The sequence below is a fragment of the Lissotriton helveticus genome, chromosome 9 (genome assembly GCF_964261635.1).
Source record: "Lissotriton helveticus chromosome 9, aLisHel1.1, whole genome shotgun sequence".
Classification (NCBI taxonomy): Eukaryota; Metazoa; Chordata; class Amphibia; order Caudata; family Salamandridae; genus Lissotriton; species Lissotriton helveticus.
In genome coordinates, this window is record NC_136070.1 from 242,328,590 (window position 1) to 242,352,032 (window position 23,443).

Here is a 23,443-nt window from a genome sequence, read left to right on the forward strand (position 1 = left end):
AAGAGAGAGAGAGAGAAACGTGTACAATAATAGGCCATCTAATGCGCACACAACACAAAACAGTAGGGGTCATGTTATATAGAAACACAGATTGAGGGACAACGTAAATCCATATACTACGTACACATGAATTCAGGTGGGGGAGGTACAGGTATTATATACAGAACTCAAGACAACACATAGAACAGTACTTGGCCAAAGATATTTCCTCCTGCATGCTGCGCATCCTTAGTATCCTATTTAACTCGCCTGGCTGTCTTTTGCAGTTGGCCTCTGTTGCAAATTCTTACACTTTCGTCAATTGTTCGGGAACTAACCCGATTGAGCTAGTACTTACGGTGGGATCTTAGGATCGCTTTTTAGCGAATGGGCATCCAAGCTGAGGCAACGGGGGGTGTCAGTCGGGGGAACAATGGGCAGTTTCGAGTTTCACGTCTATGAGGGTGCAAGTGGGAGGTGGTAAATCTTAGACATTTGACAATTTTCTTAGTCTTCCAGGAGGAGGGTACTTGGGTAAACCTCACCCTGGAATAGTCCTGAACCTTCCCCTATTTAGTTACCGCATGAACCTACTCGTAGGTGCACGTCATTCTTGGTTGCATTGTTCGTCGTGTATAGGGGCCATGCTCAGACCCCCTTTTTCCCCATTCCATCAGTCGTTCGTTCGTCACTCAAGTCATACGAAAACATCTCTTTTATCGAGTCAACGCATGCAACGTATATCCAGTCGAGTTATACACATCCGGTCATACACGCGTGCATTCATATCACCCAAAGTCGTCATGTCCTCAGGGGCAGTCCCCATGGATAATGTATCATTTGTCCCCGCGGAACCATGGCGTGTTGCTTGGGTCTTCTCCATTCTTTAGTCGATGTTCCGATGTGACCTGCAGAAAGAGGGGGAAAAAGAAGGGGTGGGGGCAGCGTTTTAAGGCACATCCGCGCGCAGAAACTCAAAAGGCTTTTACTTACCACGTATTCGACCTATCTCCGCGGGGTGCAGTCCCTTCCATCTCGGCGTTTTAAGCCCAGAGGGACTGGTAGTGCGGGAGGCGTAATCATTGATGGACTGCACATTGCATAGATTGCCCACGTGTGGTATTGCGGATCTTGTGTAGGGGGGGGTGTCGAAACAAAAGGGCAGTCAGTGTAAAGTGGGGTGAACTCGTGTTCTCCTTCGAGGAGGCGGGGTGGTCTACAGTGGTACCGGGTCTGGTTTAGGGGCATCTGAAACAATTTCCCTGAGACATGTGGCATACAAAGTAAAACAGAACACCGGGACCTTTATCGATTGCCCTATGTTGCACAAAAGTTTAAAAAAAGAAACACACGCAACAAACTTGGACCATTCACATTTTCAATATGTCTGGGTACTTTTCTTTTTAACCTTTCAGTAATCGACGTGCTTTATTTCGCCTGTATTTTACGTAGATCGGAAACAATGGCAATGTATTCGAACTTACCAATCCAAGAGCTACGACTATAATTGTCTTTCACAAAGTCTTTATTTAAAAAATGTTGACGTACAAATGCAGGCCTACAACCACGTGGGCCAGCCACGGAGCAGACTGGAACTGTACATGAGGGCATATTTATCTGAGGAAAACATAACTGGGTCAGTGGTCGTTTTATTTCATCAAGGTACGGTAAGTGCAATAAAATCGTATCGAAAATTCATTGTGGGCAAGTACCATCAGTGTCAGAAAAATTCAAACTTTCAATAATACTGTAATCAATGATGCGTCAGAACTTAATATCAATTCATTGTCCGAATGTCCAAGCAATACTCATCCCCTCCCGCCATGTGCTTCAAAAACTGCATACATATCTCATGATATCAAGTCTGAGTATCCGGAACACAACGGGGAATTGCGAGTTTCGTTTGTACCGGCGCCATTTTGGGTGGGGTCAGGCGGGTCCAAGTATAGCCAAAATGTCTCCACCAACTCGGGGTTGGACCAGAATCTCTTTCGGCAGTCCAGAAGTTCCGTTAAGGGGCAACAGAAGGGACCGGTGACATGAACCATTAATCAAAGAAAAAGGGAGGGGGCAACAATCTTTCCTACCGGGTCATACTGGTGTTCCACCGGAACTGATCAAATCGGTAGTCTGCAGGATTTTTGGTCATTCAAACTGAGGCTGCCGTCAGCATGAGAGTGCCAACGTCTCGTGGCTACGTCTTGGTCGTTCTGCGGGCAATCATGGCAGTCCTTTCCCATCGGGGGGCGGTCGGGGGCCCGCGGAGGTCGAGGGCCCTCCGCAGCTCTCGTAGAATCTTCAAAGTTGAGGAGAACGTCTCTGGACAGGGGCCCATTTTCTGGTTGACATGCGACCAGGCCAACTTTTCACGCCAGGCCCATTCCTGCAAAGCCGACCGCCATTTTTAGGAGATCTGTAACCACCAGCAGGCACTGGTTGCAAGAGCAGACGGACTCCAGCCTGTCGGGCGAAGCATCGTTGCACCGCCACAGTGGACGAGACCCTGCTGGGTGAGTGGAGCGTCGCTGCACCGCAAGAGTGGACGAGTCCTTTGCCGGGTGCGTGGAGCGTTGGTGGTGCAGCTGAGGGGCCTCCACCTGGGGAGGCGGGAGAGGCTCGTCCGCGCCGCCTCTCCCGCCCAGTGCACCCCACGGCGTCTCGCTGACATTTGTTATGGCCGGACCAGGCGATGAAGAGGGGGGGGGGTCGGAGGCATATGCAAGACATCCCCCCCTCGTGGCCTGCAAGGCGCCGAAAGAGGAAGGGAATGGGAAGACCAGTACATCTCGGGTCGGACCCATGCCTTCTCCGGCCGATGGCGGCCGGCCGCTCTTTGCCACGGCCCCAGGAACGGGTCCCTTGGTTCATCCTGGGGACAGGCCTTGGCGCGTGGGGTCGCCTCCGGACTATTCGCGTAATGGTTCTCCACCCCAGGCTGCCGCCGACGGCTTTTGTAGACTTTCTGACGCCCAAAAATCTACTAGAAAGTAGCCCAACATTGCCACTTTGGGGGAGGAGGGACAGGAACGGCGTCAAGCAGACGGCGAAATGCATTGTGGGTTTGTTGTTGCAGCCGTTTGCCATGTGAATAGTTGTTTAATATATTTTTGTTCAAATAAAAACGTTTTAACCTGTTACTTTGCTATCGTGTTGTATATTTCTAATATTTGCCTAGGGTTTGTCGTTAATTGGGCGGGGTGGGTGGTGGAGCCGAGCTGTCTTGAAGTCATAGCGTCGAGTTCGGCTCTACTCACTAGTTTCATATTTCCTGAAGGGTTGTTCCTAATGCTTCCATTTCAGTGAGGTCCAAAAGAGATCTCATCAGTGGCCTACTGATTTTACTCGATTCCTTTTGTTTATCCTAACGATTTTTATGTTCTTTTATTTGCTAGCACGATACAGCGGCTAATCCGCATTTTTCTTTATATATGTCCTTTTTATTAGGGGTGTCCTCCGGTGGAGCCAGGTGGTCTACCTCTAATAAATGGTCCGGGCTGAACCAACTACTGAGCAATGGGGAGGAGATAGGCATGACGGGTTTCAACGGGGACAAAAGTCAGCATTACCTATCCTTCACTACTTTGCGGAGACTAGATAGAAAATTTCTATTCTACAGTATTCGCAAATAGGGAATACCCAAAGAGAGAACCAATTCCAAACAGTCAAGTTCGGACAAACAATCAATCAATCAAATGAGGAATAAAATAGGCGCGACGGGTTACAACGGGGGCAAAAGCCTGCGCACCTACCCTTCACTATCTGCAAAGAGAGAGATCTTCCTGTTCCTCTCTGTTTGTAGGCAGAGAAGATCCTTTCCGAGAACCAATTCCGAACGGTCAATGTTCGGTCAAACAATCAATTAGTGGGGATAAAAATAGGCACGACGGATTACAACGGGGGCAAAGGCCTGCGTTACCTATCCTTCACTATCTGCAAAGACTAAACAGAGTATGGCGATTCTGTGCTTGTTTGCAAATAGAGAATGATCCAAAGAGAACCAATTCCAAAACAATAAATGCTTGGATAACAATCAATCAAATGGAGAGAAAAATAGGCGCGACGGGTTACAACGGGGGCAAAAGCCTGCGCTACCCACCCTTCACTATCTGCAAAGGGAGAATACTCCTATCCTTCCCCGTTTGTAGACAGAGAATCTCTCAGGACAAAACAATCAAAAATGCGTAATACTAGTATTTTCCAATGACAATCAAACAATCAATTTGCAATTTGTCGTGTTTACACGACCTTACCCGGACCGTATGGACAGTTTCTCGTCTTCCGTTTCCAGCGCCCGATCGTCCTCTATTCTCCGTAATTGCTGTGGCACTCCTGATGGTTCCCAGTCAGGACCGTAGATCACTCGAGAGAGGTCTGTTTGGAACCAGTGAAGTTCGGATGATCGGCTGCCAGACAAGGGTCTATCGGGCAGGAGCTCTTCCCGATCGTTGCAGTCGTTCACTCTGTCGTTGGGACCTCTCTCACTGGATCCACGTGTCGCTGATGGGCCCCACGTTTGGGACGCCAATTGATGAAAAAGGGTTCAGGCAGATCAGGTCGCTTTACCCCTTTTCTAGGTTTGCCCGGCGTTAGCCGCTTCTCACCCAACTCATGATTACCAAATAAAGAGGCAGGCGCTGGAGACTGGAAGGCAGGAAACAGGAGTTTATTTCCGACGGAACAGAACACGTCAAATCAGACAACAGGGTATCTTCTCGAGGTGCTCTCTCGACATCTCTGAGGCCTGGCCTCTTATACACTGGTTTATTACTTTATTACATGCAACACATTCTTGGAAATGCTTTGAAGTACGGAAAAGGCGTCTTTGGAATCCCCGGTTCAGGCCCGTTCCCACACACATCTACAGTAGGAGTCCCCACCCCAATCTCAGCATGATGGCTATCGCGCAGCTGGACATTCCGCTGGGAACAGGAATGCGGGCGATCGATCGGATCTAGGGGTGTGAGGGCATTTTTTGGTCCCCGCTCCTTTGATGTGAGGCGAGGTCCTACTGTAGGGGCAATAAACCGCATCTGTTGGGCTAAGTTATGGCCTGGGGTCGGGCCGGACAATCGGGCAAGGAGGAAGAGGTTATCAAAGGGCCCGTTTTATGGATGAGATGAAAGAGTGTGGGGGTTTCGGCACGGGATGTGGCTCGGAGGCAGGGTCGCGCTGGAGGTGCGTTATGGCCCGGGCAGGAGAGATCGGGGGCTGTCCCAGCACGGGGGATGCTTAAGAGGCGAGAGGGTGGGGGAGAGAGAGAGAGAGAGAGAGAGAGAGAGAGACGCAGGTTATTGGCAGTGGGCAGAGAACACACAAAATGGCTACTATCTATGTTCGTGATGGGCCTAAAAGGGGGGCCAGATGGCGGGGCCACTGCGCCGTGACTTTCGCTTTAACTTCAACAGTGGTGAGGGTGAACACAAATGAATGCCGCTTATGTACATATACATGGTCATTTTCCACAGTCTGATATGAGAAACTGCATCTGACTTCTAAATTTATTGGAAATCAATTCACAAAAATGCTCCAAGTCTAGGCCCGTGGAAACCACTGTTTTGTATTAGTTCTCCTGACGTACACCTATTTGTTCTAACCCATCGTGTCCATATTACAGAAAATGTACAACCATAGGTTGACTGTGAAGTCTTGCAGTGTACATACATATATATGTATTGTCTGTACAGTCTGCTAAGGATACATAAGTAGAAATTGGAACTCCAGATGTCTTCACACTCTATTAGATAAATCAACCTAGCATCGTGAAGACGACGCGTTTTGGCTGCAAGGTTTATTTACTGAATACATGGAGCATGTCTATCTCATTGATGCCGGTTTCGGCTTGTATAGTCTGAGCAAACTGAAGCAGACTGTAAAGACAATTTTTAAACGCTGAACACTGGTGAGCACGCCCATGTATTTCAGAACCCGCTGTGATTTGGATGCATCCTGGCAATTGCCGCCATCTGTATTGTGGGGTGTGTGTACATCTTCACACAACAAAAAAAAGATTAAAGTTATGTTATGTTATGTTATGATAAGCTTTTATTTATATAGCGCACGGCTACTCAACAAGAGTGTCCCGGCGCTTTATGAGGGCGACTCAGCAGTTAAAAAACATAACAGTAAACAGAAAGAGAGAGCACAGAAAAAGAAACAACCTAAAGATTAAAAAGCCAGGTCTTCAGGCTTTTCCTGAACAGGAGCAAACTAGGAATGCTGCGTAGAGCAAGGGGCAAAGAGTTCCACAGCTGGGGAGCCTTAAGGCTGAAGGAACGACCCCCGGTGCGAGCCTTCCTCACTCGGGGAACCACGGCCATGAACAAGGATTCCGACCGCAGAGAGCGGGCCGGACGATAGAGGGCCAGTCTACGCTGCAGATACTTTGCTCCGGAGCCAGAGAGTGCCTTATGCACCAGCGTCAAGGTTTTAAACATTATCCGCTTTCGGATGGGGAGCCAGTGAAGTGACTGTAGCACCCCAGATGTTCTTGCCCGCCTATGAAGGCCGAAAATGGCGCGAGCCGCAGAGTTCTGCGCCACCTGCAACCTTTGGATCAGATAATCCGGAAGCCCTAGATAAAGAGCATTAGCATAGTCCAGTCTAGATCCTATTCGAGCTTGGACAGTGATTTTTCTATGCTCCTCTGTAAGCAGGGGAAGGAACTTCCGGAGCATCTTTAGGATGCCAAAGCAGGTGCCCGTCAGACCAAGAATGTGCGATCTGAACGTGAGGTTATTATCGACCTTGACTCCCAGATTTTTGGCAGCCGCGGATGGCTGGGCGGGGGGACACATGTCCGCTGGCCACCACTCACGCCATTCCGGTTCCGAAGCACAACCAAATAGCAGAACCTCCGATTTACTGGAGTTGGCCTTGAGACCATTCTGCTGGAACCAGTCAAAGACCCTCTTCAGACATCCCCGGATGCTCTCCCCATCAAATGGCTGATCTTTCCTGCAGGTGAAGAGAAGCTGTGTGTCATCCGCATAGGACACGATCTGGGCCCCCGAAGCCTCCACGAGTGCCGCCAGAGGGGTCATAAAGATGTTAAAAAGAGTCGGGCTCAACACAGAACCCTGTGGAACTCCGACTCCCAGTGGCGGCATCTCAGCGGAGCTCGAAGAGGCCCAGACCGTTTGTCGACGGTCCTCCAAAAACGATGTAAACCATTTGAACACCGTCCCCCTCAGACCGATGTCATAGAGTCTGGTGAGTAGAGCCTCGTGGGGGACGGTGTCGAAGGCCGCCGACAAGTCCAGCATGACAAGCACAGCCTTCCCCCCTGCATCCAGTGTCTCGCGGATGACCTCTGACACCTCGAGAAGTGCCGTCTCTGTGCTCAGGTTAGGCCGAAAGCCGGATTGGGAGGGATGCAGTAGATCATTTGATTCAAGGAAGCCCGAGAGCACGCCATGCACGTGCTTCTCCGTGAGCTTCGCAAGGGCCGGAAGGAGAGAAATGGGCCGATAATTGGCCAGAACCCCGGTATCCAATCCCGGCTTTTTGAGGAGGGGGATCACCATCGCCCTTTTCCAGGGCAAAGTGAGCCTCCCCTCTCTCAAAGATGAATTCAGGAGAGGATTCACCAGGGGGTTCATCAGCAGCGCCATCCTTGCCAAAAATTTGGCAGGGCAGGGATCAAGTGGCGACCCAGACTTGAGACTGGCCAGAAGTGAGAGGGAAGCATCAGAGGAGACCGGCGGGAATTCCGCCAAAAAAACCTCTGGCGTAGCCGATGGTGCTCGTCCCACCCGATGCTAACAGCCCCTTCCGCAGACTCTGTAGAGAAGGAGGCCTGGATCTTTCTGATTTTATCGGTGAAAAACCTAGCCAGGTCACAGACCCAGGCCTCAGATGGAACTGCTTGCTGTAGATTGGACCTGGGGGCTGTAAACTCCCTCACCACGGTGAAGATCTCCTTACAGGAATTGGCGGCCGCCTCAATCCTCCTTGCAAGGTACTCTTTTTTTTTGCGCACAGAATGTTACGATGGTACGCTTTAACCACCAACCTATAGATAAGTCTGGCCTCCCCATCATACTGAGAACGCCACGCCCTCTCCGCCACCTTGCACTGGCTGCGTTCGATACGCAGCACCCCCGTGAACCACGGCGCAGACTGCCGCTCACCCACTGATCGAAGAGCTCTTACAGGGGCCAGGTCATCCAACCTCTCTAACAGCCACGCTTGCAGAGTCTCAGTATCCAGGTCCAAGTCACCCACAATAGGGCAGGGATGGTCAGCAAACGCCCGCGCTAGCAGATCAGGCGTGATTCTATGAAGCGCCCTAGAGGCAGCTCCAGACTGAGTCGGAGCGCTGCTAGATAAATGGTCACTCCCTCGTATGAAAAATCTGGCCAGCCTGTGATCCGACCAGAGTACCGGGAGAAGTTCTATATCCACAAGGGGAACAGAAGAAAACACCTGATCTAGTGTATGCCCCTGATCATGTGTGGGGCCCGACAGCGAAGGAGCGAGACCCAAAGAGGTGGTGATATCAAACAATTTGTTTGAATTCGTATCCCCCATAATGTCCAGATGAAAATTAAAATCGCCAGCCAGCAAGCAATGCTGAGCAGACAAGGCCAGTCTGGATAGGACCTCCTGGAGGTCCTCAAAGAAGGAACCCACCGATCCAGGGGGCCTATAAACCAGCAGGCCCTTCAGGGCTTGATGGGGGGACAGCCTGATAACAAAGGCAAGGGACTCAGAGCCTGCAATCATCTCCATAGGGAGGATGGAACATGAGACGCTTTTCTTGACCACCACCGCCACTCCGCCACCCCTTCCCTTGGCTCTATCCTGGCGGAAGATGTTATACTCCGGAGGGATAGACGCTAGGATGTCCGGATTGGACGACTCCCCCAGCCAGGTTTCAGTCAGAAGGAGGCATAGGGGTTTTTCCCTGACCAAAAGATCGTAAATGTCAAGGGCATGCCTACCTACTGATCGCGTGTTCAGCAATAGACACAGGTGCTTCACCCGACCCTCGACTGACCGATGGACGGGGGAGGGAGCAAAGGTAGGTGACCAGCCACAGACAGGGCAACGATGCTTACCCCTATACCGACCAGGAAACACAGATCGGCACGCGCAGGGGGTAGGTTGAAGGGAACGTAGAGTCATGGGAGAATAGCAAATCATACTGCTCGCCGAGCCGGAGTTCTGCACCGCTCCGCCGCCTCCGAGACGCTGACGGGCGCAGACGGGCAGGACTCTGGCAAGACTCTGGCAAGACTCTGGCAAGACTCTGGCAAGACTCTGGCAAGACTCAAGCATACGCGAGGGCAACCCCGCTGCGCGATCCCGCTGCGCTAGAAGGACAGGATTAAGTAGGGCCACCAGATGGGAGAGAGACCGCCCACGAGGACGCTCAAGATGGCGGCAGCACAATGTCACTGCCCTGCCCAAGATGGCGCTCACAGTAATAGCGCTGCAGAACCCCAATCACCCCAGACCCGGACCCGCCAAAGCAGCGGGTAGCGGGTAAAGTAACGGTATAGTTAAGAATTATAATGATAGCTCACTTTACATTTACAAAAATACAGTAAACAAAACAAGAGTATTCCAAGGCAGTTTTAGAGACCATCGGTAAGGAGCAAATAAACGACTTCACTTAAGGCGTTTTTTAAGAAAGCCCTCACTCACCACCTAGTGATGACATGCTTCATCATCGGGCCCCACAGAAGGGACCTAGCATCCCTTCTGTGTGCTACAACGCCAGATCTACTGCGGAGCGGGTTGGTGGGTAAGGACAGTGCTGTGCAAAGAATAATAAGTGAGTGATGCGAGGTTAAAAAAAGTCTGTAGTGTATCAGAATTAATTTTATTAGGATCACTAAGGACTTATAAATAAAATGATGTGTAGGAAATATGTCCACAATTATTCAAGTGGTAGTTTCCTAAGTCAGTCGACATGTTTCAGCCACGAAATGGTGTAAATTTACCTGGCATTCTTCAGGACTTGGTGTGGATAAACCCTGGCGGTATGGACTCTCTAAGGCCCACCCTTACCTAGGGACGTGAAAGTGAAAATAAATAGTGAAAAAAGTGCAAGAAAATTAGAAAGAAAAACTGTCTTTCTAATAACTCCTGGTTTAGGAGGCTTCCGATTTTGCGGTTTCTGCACTTTGATAGTGTGATGATTTCACACCATGGGTCACAGGAGGGGGGTGGAGGCGTAATTGGCACACCGCCCTCGACGCTCGGCACCCGTGGTATACCTATAGCGACCCTCTGCTGGACCTCTTTTTGGTTTCCATGTACTTGCAGTTTGTTGGGGGAAAGGTGTGAAACCCCAGGGTAAATAAACCCAGACAGCTATACATTTTTTAAAGTAGAAATTTAGAATCGGAAATATCTGTATCTGCATTGGGTGTTTGGGGGAAAACATACTAAGCATGTGACGTATACTGAATTGATGTGTATTTACATTGTCATATAAAAGAAATACTCCATAAGATTAAGCCATGAGTACTTGCAAACATTTACCCAAGAACCAAAAAGTATGGTTTGTGGTGTAACAGAGGGCAACGTTGATGCCAAGAGGGTGGAGTTGTGGGTGTAGGGTGGGTGTAAAGGATGCCCATGTACATGGAGCAGACAGTGAGTTTTGGGGTTATGTGGAGGGTTTCATTCAATGCTGCCTCTAGATTAAGCCCAGAGTCCCTAGAAGCCATACATTTGACTATACTGTGTTATGCTGTATCTGTGTCCCCATCCCTGTACCCTGCAGCCTGAGGTAAGCCTTTTCTGCTTGCATCGCTATCTCCTGCGAGTCACTTGTACGAAGGAAGTGACTTGATTATTGAATTGAAATGAAATAGAATCTTGTCTCACAATCTCCTTATATCTGTAAACATTAGGAGTGCTATAGAAACAGGCTCAGTTATGAGAGCGAATGCTATAAAAAATCCTTTACAAAGACCCCCCCCTCCAAACAAGGTGTGCAGTTCATTAAAGCTGGCAAACACAACCACCCAACCTCCACCACTAGACATGGGACAATGGGAAAGTTTTAGCCATGATACTAGGATACTTGATGTTTAATCCTGCCTTTATCTCTTTGCCAAAAAAAAACAAAATATGCTGGTTGTGAAGTCTGTTTTTAGTCTCGGTTGTTTCCATAGCACAGTAGCATTTCTTTCATTAAAGTAGTCCGTGAGTCTCACCATCGGAACCACTCACTCCCCAGCTCTTCTCTAATGAGCAAGATGGAAATTATGGAACCTAAAGGATTTTATTTTTTTATTAATCTCAGCTTCCCCTTGTGACAATGAGTAATCACTTTCAGAACATATTCCTCTTCTCCTATTTTAAAAAAAATCAAACTAAACACCGGTTGCAATTATGTAATTAGAAAGCGGGACAGTGACCCAACAATTATTCGATTTTACACATGGGAAAGAGAACGAACACCCAGCCTCATAGTACACTCAATAAATATGGTGTAGTGAGAAAGTTGTGAATTTTAAAACAAGGAGCCTTTCACTGTGGTGTTAGTACTTACTTCTGAAAAAGGTTTGCATTTATATAGCGCTTGCTGTTTGGTTCTAAATATAAAACTACAAGCACCATACACAGGGAAAAGCGTGTAAATAAACTACTTACATTTGACTTGGAGCAATTTGAAATTGAAGATGAGCATAGAGTCCGGAAAAGGGAACAGGGAGGGAGAAAAAGGATTGAGTGAAGGAGAGGGAAAATGAGGAACCTGGGAAGAATACAGAAAATGTAGTTGGATGGACGAGCAAGACAATGATGGATTGAGAAAAGTAATTAAATATTGTGATAGCAAGATTGAGAAGAAAGGCAGTCTGGGACAGCTAATGGACTCAGCTTGTCCCTGTTCTTGAACAATTATTATTATTATTATAGAACTTAATAAAGCGCACGGCTACCGATCGGGGTCTCCCAGCGCTACAGCATCAGGAAGGATTTATTCCAGGAATATTAAATTAGGACAACCATGTCTTAAACTGCTAATACCAGCTGATATTTTGCGTGATAATGTAGCAGTGGCTGAGAGTGATCTTTTGTTTTCCTAATATGGAAAATTGCCTTCAGTGAAGTGTTTAGCCGCTCCTGTAATCGCATGTCAAGTCAGGGGAATCCAGTGACATTAATGTTAAAAGTGAGTAGTCTGCCTTCTCCTAAGTTTCTAATTTTTTAGTAACAAGACTTGGTGTCAACTTCATTTAATATGTATACTGATTTAGGGCCAGATGTATAACCAGTTTTTGCGTGCACAAACGGGTTAGCGACCTGTTTGCGTGCGCAAAAAAACCTACATGGCCATGTACAAACACTATTTTGCGACTCGCAAAATAGTGTTTTGTGACCCGCTAATTGCGACTCTCTAGCCATGTATGAATGTTTTGCAACTGCAATTGCGGTAGCAAAACACTTGCAATTTACCGCCCTCTTCAAGAGGGTGGTAATGTAGTCGCAAATGGGAAAGGTTCCCCAGGGGACCCCTTCTGCTTTGTGACTGGCTCTAAAAATATTTTTAAGGGCAGGAAGTGGTCCCAGGTAACACTACCTGCCATTAAAAAATTTAACAAAAATATATATTAGTTTTTTTTAAATACAGCCTGTTTTTATTTAAGGAAAACGGGCTGTCTTTAAAAAAAACACTGCTTTATTGACAAGCAGTCCTAGACATGGAGGTTGTTATGTTAATTATATTTCTTAAGCTCAACGGTTACCCAAAGGTGTCCTAGCGCTGCATGCTGCCTTCCGATTGTCAGGGTGTGAGTTAGCCTAGGAGGTAAAAAGCCAGGTTTATGTTGAGGTCTGCTGAGCCCAGCAGACTATCATGCCTGGGAGGGCCAGCCATTCCCAATGGGGTCGCAAATTGCGAGTGGCTCATTAAAATTCATGTGCCTCGCATTTTGCGGCCCGTTTGGGTATCGCAATCAATGTCTCTTATACTGCTGTACATTCCAAATTGCGACTCGCAATTTGCGACTCGCAATTTGGAATGGTCATACATCTGGCCCTAAGTGCCTGGAAGAATTTAAACTCAAAGCATTAACATTTGATGCAATATGGAAGAGAAAAGGAGATTCTCTTCTACCAACTGATTTGCGCAACGCGAACCAGTAAAACTGGGATCAATCCCGGGTTCCCCCCTTGATCTAATTGTGTGATCCTTGGCAGTCACTTTATTTCAACGTGCCTCTTTTGCTTTAATCGTTGATTTCAGAACAATTTGAGTCACATCTCCTGGGTATGATTTACAAGACTATATTGTTGCTCCACTTAGCCACCTATAAAAACAAAGTAGGCCGCATACTAGTGGAGGGAGTTACATGAACGTTACATATTAGTGGCGGGGGGGGGGGATTTCATGAACGTGTGTAAATTCATATTTAGCTCTCTTTTCTAATAAATGGCATTCAATGATGTGATATGATCCAGTGTACAAAAGTAAAAATCTCCCGCATGTTAAAGAAATACACTTTTTCAAACATTAAAGAGGCTTTATTATATTTTTGCATGGCACATATTTTCAAAGGTCCGCTCGTGGTCATGCTCTTAAAGCCAAGCCAGACACTCGGCTCGGCATGTTAATTTTCTGGCTCGCGAGCCACCCCCCTCCATGTGGAATCAAACAACACCCTACTTCTCAGTGGGCGTGATGGCTGTGTCATGCAGAAGCGCGAGGCGGGTGCGCGAGGGCAGATGTAAGAATGCGTTAATGGCCGTTAAGATAAGTACGTCTGTTAAAAGCGTTGCTGGCATGCGACTGTGGCAACAGTGATGAATGCTGGCTGTAAATGATCAGCAGCTAAATACCATTAGTGTTACTGCCGTCAAGGTCTTCATCTGTGCATTTCCTGCTTCAGGAGACTGGCCCTACCGTGGTAGGAGATGAGTCATCCGACGACATACTAATGGCCCGACTGGCAGCCAGTAAGAGGACGGTTCTGGGAAACAATTTGTAAGTATTGGAAACAGCTTTTTTGCTTTTTTACAAAAGTATCGCATGATAACCGCATGTTCCAAGATGACAGTTTATTAGATGACTGAAAACCCATATCCATTGTAACTTGGACAGTAGAAATCTGGTCAACTAGAATTTTGAGTTGATGTTCACGGTTTTCCAAAGAGGCCGTCTCTTCCAGTTCTTTAGAAATGCCAACATATATTTTTGTGCAGTTGGACACACCCTAACAACTTGCACTATGTCACTTACTGAACAAGCATTAGAAATGCAATAGGTCTCGCAGCATTAGAGTTAGTGCTTTTAGAATTGTTAATGGGTTTAGCATGAGGGTGAGGGTGAGTGAGGGTGAGGGTGAGTGAGTGTGAGTGTGGGTGAGTGGGGGTGAGTGTGAGTGGGGGTGAGTGTGGGTGAGGGTGAGGGATTGAGGGTGAGGGGTTGAGGGTGAGTGAGGGTGAGGGGTTGAGGGTGAGTGAGGGTGAGGGAGGGTGAGGGGTTGAGGGTGAGTGGGGGTGAGTGAGGGTGAGGGGTTGAAGGTGAGTGAGGGTGAAGGTGAGTGTGGGTGAGTGTGGGTGAGTGTGGGTGAGGGATTGAGGGTGAGGGGTTGAGGGTGAGGGGTTGAGGGTGGGTGAGGGGTTGAGGGTGAGTGAGGGTGAGGGGTTGAGGGTGAGGGGTTGAGGGTGAGTGAGGGTGAGGGGTTGAGGGTGAGTGAGGGTGAGGGGTTGAGGGTGAGTGAGGGTGAAGGTGAGTGTGGGTGAGTGGGTGAGTGTGGGTGAGGGATTGAGGGTGAGGGGTTGAGGGTGAGGGGTTGAGGGTGGGTGAGGGGTTGAGGGTGAGTGAGGGTGAGGGTGAGTGAGGGTGAGGGGTTGAGGGTGAGTGGGGGTGAGTGAGGGTGAGGGGTTGAGGGTGAGTGAGGATGAGGGGTTGAGGGTGGGTGAGGGTGAGGGTGAGTGAGGGTGAGTGAGGGTGAGTGAGGGTGAGTGAAGGTGAGTGAAGGTGGGTGAGGGGTTGAGGGTCTTGAATATTAATATAGATATACCTGTTTGTGTGTATATTTTGCACTACTGCTGTACTTGAAATGAATCGTTTTATGTATTGATCAATTGACAAATGTATTACAAAATCTGCAGAATGTAAGGGGTTGAGGCAACACACTGGGTTATAAGGGGTGACTATTATTTACACTTCGCTGTGTTGAAAGTATATAAATAAGATACTAGGACAAACATTTTATTTTTATGTGTTTATATTTGGTATAATTCAGATTTTTTAAATTCATTCTGGGTAAACTCGAGGCATATTCGAGTATTTGCGTGTTATAAACTTGGATATATTACTTTACTTAGAGCACTGCCATGATGAGTGAGTTTAGAGGTATTCGCGGCGCTAGTCCTTTTTTAGTTTCCGCTCTAAAGTTGGGATTGTGTGCCCCGGTTTAAGTCTAGTTGGTCCGCCCTCTATTTCTAAGCCCTGATATGGCGCGAGAGACAAACGCAAAGTTTAATATTAATGCAATCACCAGTCACCCATCAATAAGACCTGTGGGCCTTTGCCGCAAATAATGAACGTTTACTCATGATGGTGCTCTCTCGCCCTAACAATGCTCAGGGACCAAGGGGCAGATTTACAAGCCCCTTGCGCCACTTTTCCCCATGTTAAAAATGACGCAAGGGGCTTGTAAATAAGCCCCAAGTCTTTGGCTACACTTTGTTAGTGACCAATCGCTGCAGTTAGTCATGCCGATGCTTCCAGGTCAGATGGGCAGCTGCTCGTGCCACCAACACATCTTGCTTGCTATGGGACTGGACAGTAGTGTCGTTCAGTCCTAGTTGCGTAAAGGCAATGGCGAAACAAACCCTATCGCCCTCAGTAACGTAAGACCCTGTGCCAGTAACAGTACTAGATCAGGCTCACGGCCAGCCAGGCTCTAAAAAGACCGTTTATCTTCTTGGGGCAGGAACAAACAAATAGAGGCAGGTTATTCACATATATTTCAGTGTGCGCTGCAAACGACTTTAACAGAACCAAGGAATCCTAACTGTCCGACGCAGGTAGTGAGCGACCATACCAGGGTTTTCGGACACTCCAAAAAGACAAACACTCACCTGGTCGCAGATGAAGTGTTTGTCAATTCACACAATCGCGCAGACGATGAGAAAGCGACCCTGGATACGACCAACTGCCCGCTGCGAACCTCTTCGTGAAAGGTGGCACCAATGCCCGGTCTGAGATTTCACGGGACGGGAGAGGGCAGGAGTTCCATACTCGCAGCACTTCGCTTAGTACGTGCTTGTTAACATACAACTGCGCATGCGTCCCGGCGAGCTTCGATTCCCGCAAGTGAACTGTTGAACGTTCCGGGATGTGACGTCACTGGGCAGGCTGCTGTTGAGTGTCTCCAATGGAAAATCCCGAGCCTCACTGATCAATTGTTCCAAGAGTGTCAATCAGAGGGGCCGGAAGTAAGCACCAGCGGCGATTCTGGGAATCTCCTGTGTTTCTCATCACCTAGAACAATAAGAGGGCGGAGTATTGTGAAAGTTGCTAAAATCGTAGCTCTGACCCAAACACGTGGTGGATCTTACAGAAGATCGAGGAGGCGGAGAGTTGAGGCAGGCAGGCAGGCATGGGAGGAGAGGAGGAGGGGGGAGGAGAGTAGGGGAGGCACGGCCTAGCGGCCGTGCAATCAAGTAGTGAGGGGGCGGAGTTGTGGGAAGGCTGAGAGAGAGAGTAGGCGGCTGGGGGCATGTGCACGCGCATTTAAGCTCAATGCGCATGCGCATTGAGCTTAAATTTATCGTGCACTGCAAGGAATCGCCACGATTCCTTGCAGTGTGGATAAAGAGCGGATAAGTGCCAATACTCTCGCCTTGCTCGATGCGCATGCGCATCGACAGGCGAGACCTAAAAATGGGTTTGGAGCTACAGGTGAATGGAGCAAAGGAAAAGTAAGCCATTTTAGTTTACCTGCATCTTTAGTAGGAGGGGAGGTCCGCTGACTTACTTTCACCGTAGAATCGTAGGTTCTTTCACCCTGAAAGTCAGTAGTAGTAGCAGCGGAGTTGTAGTTGAGCTATAGAGACATATCAACATTATGGAGCTAGAAAATGCATGAACTTTAAACGTTACTCACAAAAAAATATAATCCAAAATCGGTGGACTTTTCACAGTGGTAAAAAAAAAAAAAAAGTTTTCAGTTATAGTTAGGACCTAAATGCCCTTTAACAGTCTCCTGTCCTTGCTCCATTTGGAAAATATTTTCCCCTCCACCTATACCCCATGAGATATTTAAGGGTGTTCAGAAGATTTTCATACATTTGCACGTTTAACCCCAGGAGTCCGTGCAGGAGTGATGCAACAGCTGATTTACCACCCCTACTCACTGCTACTCACTGCTATTCTAATTTTCTGCTGCATACACAAAAATTCTAATCACTATATTTCCACAGATATTCCTTAGCATTGCTGCACTGCATGGGCGGATTCTCCTTTAATGCTCCAGGGCTGCGTCCCTCTGAAATTCCCACATGTTTACCTCAGAAAATATTAAATAGATCGGTTTATTTTGAGATGCTAATGTATCTCTGCACAAATTGATGTATTTAAGTCTGGGCTGTCTGTCCCATGTTGCCTGCCCTGCCTCGATTTTGAAGCAGGTGACCGAAGCCAGGCAGTAAATCCACTTTCTGCAATGGGATGCAACATGCTGGGCATACCTTTCTAAAGCCCTTCATTGCCACTGTACTCTCTGGTGGTATCCACTGTAGGCAAGGTACACTGTCGGTGTCACAGTTTGGGCGTTGGAGTCTGCTTCCCTGCCTGAGGCCAGATGTCCATCTTTCACAAGCATAGATCCCACTCTTTCCCATTCGTCACACAGAAGGGCTGAATGCAAGCACGAGTAATTTGTCGTCTTGTCCTCTGTAATGGTAAGTGTTAAAATGCTAATCTTGTGTTAATTTATATTGTGCTGAGACCCCTGGTCACGCTAACCACCCCCACTGTAACACCCTAGGTGCAGGTCGTTTGCCCCTTTAGAAGGGGAGCTGCTTTTATTTGTCCCCCCCATGAATTTGATCCAAAAGACGAGTGGGGTTTTTAGGTCTCGCCTGTCGATGCGCATGCGCATCGAGCTTGCGAGACTATGGGGGCTTAAACAGTCTTTAACCAACTTGCAAGGAATCGTGGCGATTCCTTGCAGTGCCCGTGAAATTCAAGCTCAATGCGCTTGCGCATTGAGCTTAAAAGCGCGTGCACATGCCCCCAGCCGCCTGCCTTGCATGTATTTTCCCTCAGGCGCACTCCTCCCACACCCCCGCTCCGCCCCCTTCCCTGCCTGCCGTGTCGCATTTCTTCAGTTCCCTCAGCCGCACTCCAGGCCCCTGCTGCTTTCACACCCTCTCCCCGCTCCGCCCCCTCCCCTGCCCGCCGTGTCGCATTTCTCCTCCCCCCTCCCCTTCTCTGCCTTCCCTCCGTCTTGTCTCTTTTGGTCTCCTACTAGTATGTTGCCTGCTCAAGAAGGTATATCGAGGACTTCAAGACAGGACGAGTATTGCATGCGGCAATGATCACAGGTGTTTTGCATGGTAAAATGCACGAAGCAAACAGTCATGAAATGTTGTTGTACCTCAGATTTGAAGAGTGTTATTTTGTTAGTGTTTTCAGGATAAGGTTCGTTTTTATAAGAGGAAATAAGCTATAATGACTTGCACATTTGTCTTGGTGTCCCTGCTTTCATTTAATGTGTATATTTACGTGTGTTACGGTTTAAATGCATTTACAATGCACGTTATAAACATGAGCTTCGACATGTGGCCGGATGCTGACTCGCCGTGTGTTCTTGTGCTTGGGACGAGGACGCAGCACCGTGGGCTCCTGTATTTTCCTGTAATAAACTACAAATCTGATTATCACTTGTCTCGGATGAATTTATTCACTCCCCTTACACAGACTACTTGGAAATTCCCCCTAAAACAAAACAAAAGATCTTTCCAGGATAAAGGAAATCCACTTCCACATGTGGACCTAATTGCGTAATCCACACGTATCATACTTTCCAATACCGCCCCCCCCCCTCCCGCCATCACGCCACGACTACTACACTAGGACAATACGGACTTATGAGAAATATTACTAACCATTCTATTTATAACGGACGTGGTACACTACTGGTCACCACCAGGAAAAGCCTAGCACGTCACGTACTTTCACAATTCGTGCGTCACAGAGGGCCGGCCACGCGCACTGATGCAAGGAAGACTAACCGGAAACACAGGATGCATCCTGGAAAGAGAAACTACACCGGGAATTTACATTTCGTGAAAAAGCAAAACCTTTTACTGAGTCGCACGTCAGTAAGTAAGTGGCGCCTCTTCCCATCAAAAGCAGCGTGGCAGCTGCCGCCCTCCAGCTGAGGTTTGTCAACACGTTCCCTTGTAGAAAGAATCATGTTCTTGTTCGGCTACATGGTATTGTTACAGACTAGAGTGCGCATGTATTGCCCTCTAGATGAATTGGTTAACAGTCACGAAAAAATTCAAAGTATTTCATACAACATGTAACAACATTACCCACAATGGAACATGGCATTTAATCCAACGGAGTTCTCGCACTCGAGAGCAGCACCTGCTCTGCCCCGCACCCTCAATCAGCATACTTTTGATCATGAACTCATTCATCATCGTACTCACTCACCCTCACTCACCCTCACCCTCACTCACCCTCAACCCCTCACCCTCACCCACCCTCAACCCCTCACCCTCACCCTCACTCACCCTCAACCCTCACTCACCCTCACTCACCCTCACCCTCACTCACCCTCACCCTCAACCCCTCACCCTCACTCACCCTCACCCACCCTCACTCACCCCAACCCCTCACCCTCACTCACACTCACCCTCACCCTCACTCACCCTCAACCCCTCACCCTCACTCACCCTCACTCACCCTCAACCCCTCACCCTCACTCACCCTCAACCCCTCACCCTCAACCCCTCACTCACCCTCACTCTCACTCACCCTCAACCCCTCACCCTCACTCACCCTCACTCACCCTCACTCACCCTCACCCTCAACCCCTCACTCACCCTCACCCACCCTCAACCCTCACTCACCCTCAACCCTCACTCACCCTCACTCACCCTCAACCTCACCCTCACTCACCCTCAACCCCTCACCCTCAACCCCTCACCCTCACTCACCCTCACCCTCACTCACCCTCAACCCCTCACCCTCACTCACCCTCAACCCCTCACCCTCACTCACCCTCACTCACCCTCACCCTCACTCACCCTCACTCACCCTCACTCACCCTCAACCCCTCACCCTCACTCACCCTCACTCACCCTCACTCACCCTCAACCCCTCACCCTCACTCACCCTCAACCCCTCACTCACCCTCAACCCCTCACCCTCAACCCCTCACTCACCCTCACTCTCACTCATCCTCACTCACCCTCAACCCCTCACCCTCACTCACCCTCACCCACCCTCAACCCCTCACCCTAACTCACCCTCAACCCCTCACCCTCATTTACCCTCACCCTCACTCACCCTCAACCCCTCACCCTCACTCACCCTCACCCTCACTCACCCTCACCCTCACTCACCCTCACTCACCCTCACCCTCACTCACCCTCACCCTCACTCACCCTCACCCTCACTCACCCTCACTCACCCTCACTCACCCTCACCCTCCCTCACCCTCCCTCACCCTCACTCACCCTCACTCACCCTCACTCACCCTCACTCACCCTCACTCACCCTCACTCACCCTCACTCACCCTCACTCACCCTCAACCCCTCACCCTCACTCACCCTCACTCACCCTCAACCCCTCACCCTCACTCACCCTCAACCCCTCACCCTCACTCACCCTCACTCACCCACCCTCAACCCCTCACCCTCACCCACCCTCAACCCCTCACCCTCACTCACCCTCAACCCCTCACCCTCACTCACCCTCATCACCCTCACCCTCACTCACCCTCAACTCCTCACCCTCACTCACCCTCACCCTCATCCTCACCCTCACTCACCCTCACTCACCCTCACCCTCACTCACCCTCAACACCTCACCCTCACTCACCCTCACCCTCACTCACCCTCACTCACCCTCAACACCTCACCCTCACCCTCACTCACCCTCAACCCCACTCTCACTCACCCTCAACCCCTCACCCTCACCCTCACTCACCCTCACCCTCACTCACCCTCAACGCCTCACACTCAACACCTCACCCTCACTCACCCTCACACTCACCCTCAACTCCTCACCCTCACTCACCCTCAACACCTTACCCTCACTCACCCTCAACACCTCACCCTCAACACCTCACCCTCACCCTCACTCACCCTCACAACACATATTGTGTTACAATAGGTGTCACATTTGCGGAAGATAAAACTATTGGCATTGTTAAAAACAAAACTATTAATTACGCTATTTTCAAAACAAGCACATACATAAAAAATGTGTCCTTTACAATACCAATAGCTCAAACTTTCATAATGCGAGACCTATTGCATTGCTGTGCTTCTCTCCCCTGCTGCACTCTCCTGCTCTCTAGAGATGTGGCATAACGACCAGAGCTGCCATATAAGTCACGTAAATACAAAACATGTTGGATTCCAAATGCTATAGGTGTCACATTCGCGAAAGTTATAACTATTGGCATTGTAAATGACAAAGCCATCAATTTAGCAATTTTAACAACCAACAAATAAATAATATATGTCATTTACTAGACCAATAACTACAACTTTTCTAATGCGAGACATATTGCATTCCAACCCCACTCATCCACGCAACCTCACTCCTCCACGCACGCCACTCACACACGCAACGCCACTCACACACGCAACGCCACTCACACATGCAACACCACTCACACACGCAACGCCACTCACACACTCAACGCCACACACGCAACGCCACTCACACATGCAACGCCACTCACACACGCAACGCACTCACACACGCAACGCCACTCACACACGCAACGCCACTCACACACGCAACGGCACTCACACACGCAACGCCACTCACACACGCCACTCATCCACGCAACGCCACTCATCCACGCAACGCCACTCATCCACGCAACGCCACTCATCCACGCAACGCCACTCATCCACGCAACGCCACTCATCCACGCAACGCCACTCATCCATTTGCAAAACGAAAAAGGTCAAACTCTTCTATTGCGAGACCTATTGCATTTTCAATGCTTGTTGTTCCCTTGCAAACTGGATCCAAATACCTGAGTCAAGTGCAAAGGGAGAAATACCTGCTTATGCTAAATACAGTTACATGCTGTATTGAGATAAAACTGGCCCTATCTTCATTTCCTTATCATTAATGCCAAAAACATGGACTGATTTACGAACAACGAATGTTAAAAACGTTAAGGTAATGCATGTCAGTGATTTAGGTTCTCTTTTATTTCTCATGTTTTACTTGGAGGGAGAGGTGTGGCGCCGCGGCCAGGGCGACTGACGCTGGAATCTGGGGACCACCGTTCGATCCCCGGCTCCGGTGGCAGGTTAGCCCAGCACCATGTGACTCTGGGCAATAGCTCGCTTAATCTTCCCGACGGCCCCCAGGGCCTAGAGACCCTTACGGGTGATTGTGCGCTTTACAAATGTGGACTTTACTTTTACTTACTTCATCTTGCATTCCCCAACAGTGTTAGTTTTTTCAACATGTGTTTCTGTATTTTTTTGTGTGCATCGTAATTACTCTTGTACAGTGCATACTTTGAATCATGCCAGGTGGTTATGAGGGGCTTTGATTGCAAGCTCTGGTGCTGAGGCTGAAGGCAAAGCAAGGTGCTTGTCAGTGAGTTGGCCTCTCTGCAGAGCACCCAGAACAATGGTAATGTATTCCAGTTGCAATTGAAAATTCAGTTTAAATGTGTGTGTGAGAATGTGGTTCAAAGATGTCAAAATATTTACAATGCTAAAATAAAATAAAATAAAGTGCTTAAATATGAGTAAGTGCAGTGCAGGCTTGAGGGCGATGAAGTGATGGAGTTACATGGAAGTGCATTTGGAGAATTGTGTAAAGAGAGTGCTGAAGAGGAAAGAGATGAGGTTGAAGATGTGACTTCCGGGTCTGCCGACGGCTCGCCCGCAGCGTCTTCCGGATCGTGTGACTTTATACATTCACCGGCTCGCATTACAGGAATAGAACAGAATGACTGAAGAATATTCCCGTCCTTGACTTCATTGAATTAGCGTCTGCTCCATCGATTTGACCAGACCGCGAAGTTCGAAATTCAAACCTGTTATCCCCATGAGTGGACCTCCCCAGCTATTGTGGTTCGGGTGTTCGTCGTGGGCTTTTAAACTCCACCCTTGAAGCCGGCTGCCCGCTTTGGGTTCCATCTGATTTTAAGCTTGAATCACCTACCCATCTCATCCCAGGTGCTCTCTGCTGTCCTTTTTACGCAAACCATCGAAAGAATTTGGACTGCCACCTTTGAGCCCTGGTTGGGAGATCGTGATACTGATCCC

General features: G+C 48.8%; 1 protein-coding gene across 1 annotated transcript in view; it reads left to right on the plus strand.

Annotated features, from left to right (window-relative positions):
* Positions 1 to 23,443, plus strand: part of GCHFR (GTP cyclohydrolase I feedback regulator) — a 107,827-nt gene that overhangs the window by 40,620 nt on the left and 43,764 nt on the right. Inside the window, exon 2 of the mRNA XM_078659824.1 lies at positions 13,830 to 13,924. Coding sequence (XP_078515950.1) covers positions 13,830 to 13,924 — 95 coding nt within the window. The remainder of the gene's footprint in view (positions 1 to 13,829; positions 13,925 to 23,443) is intronic.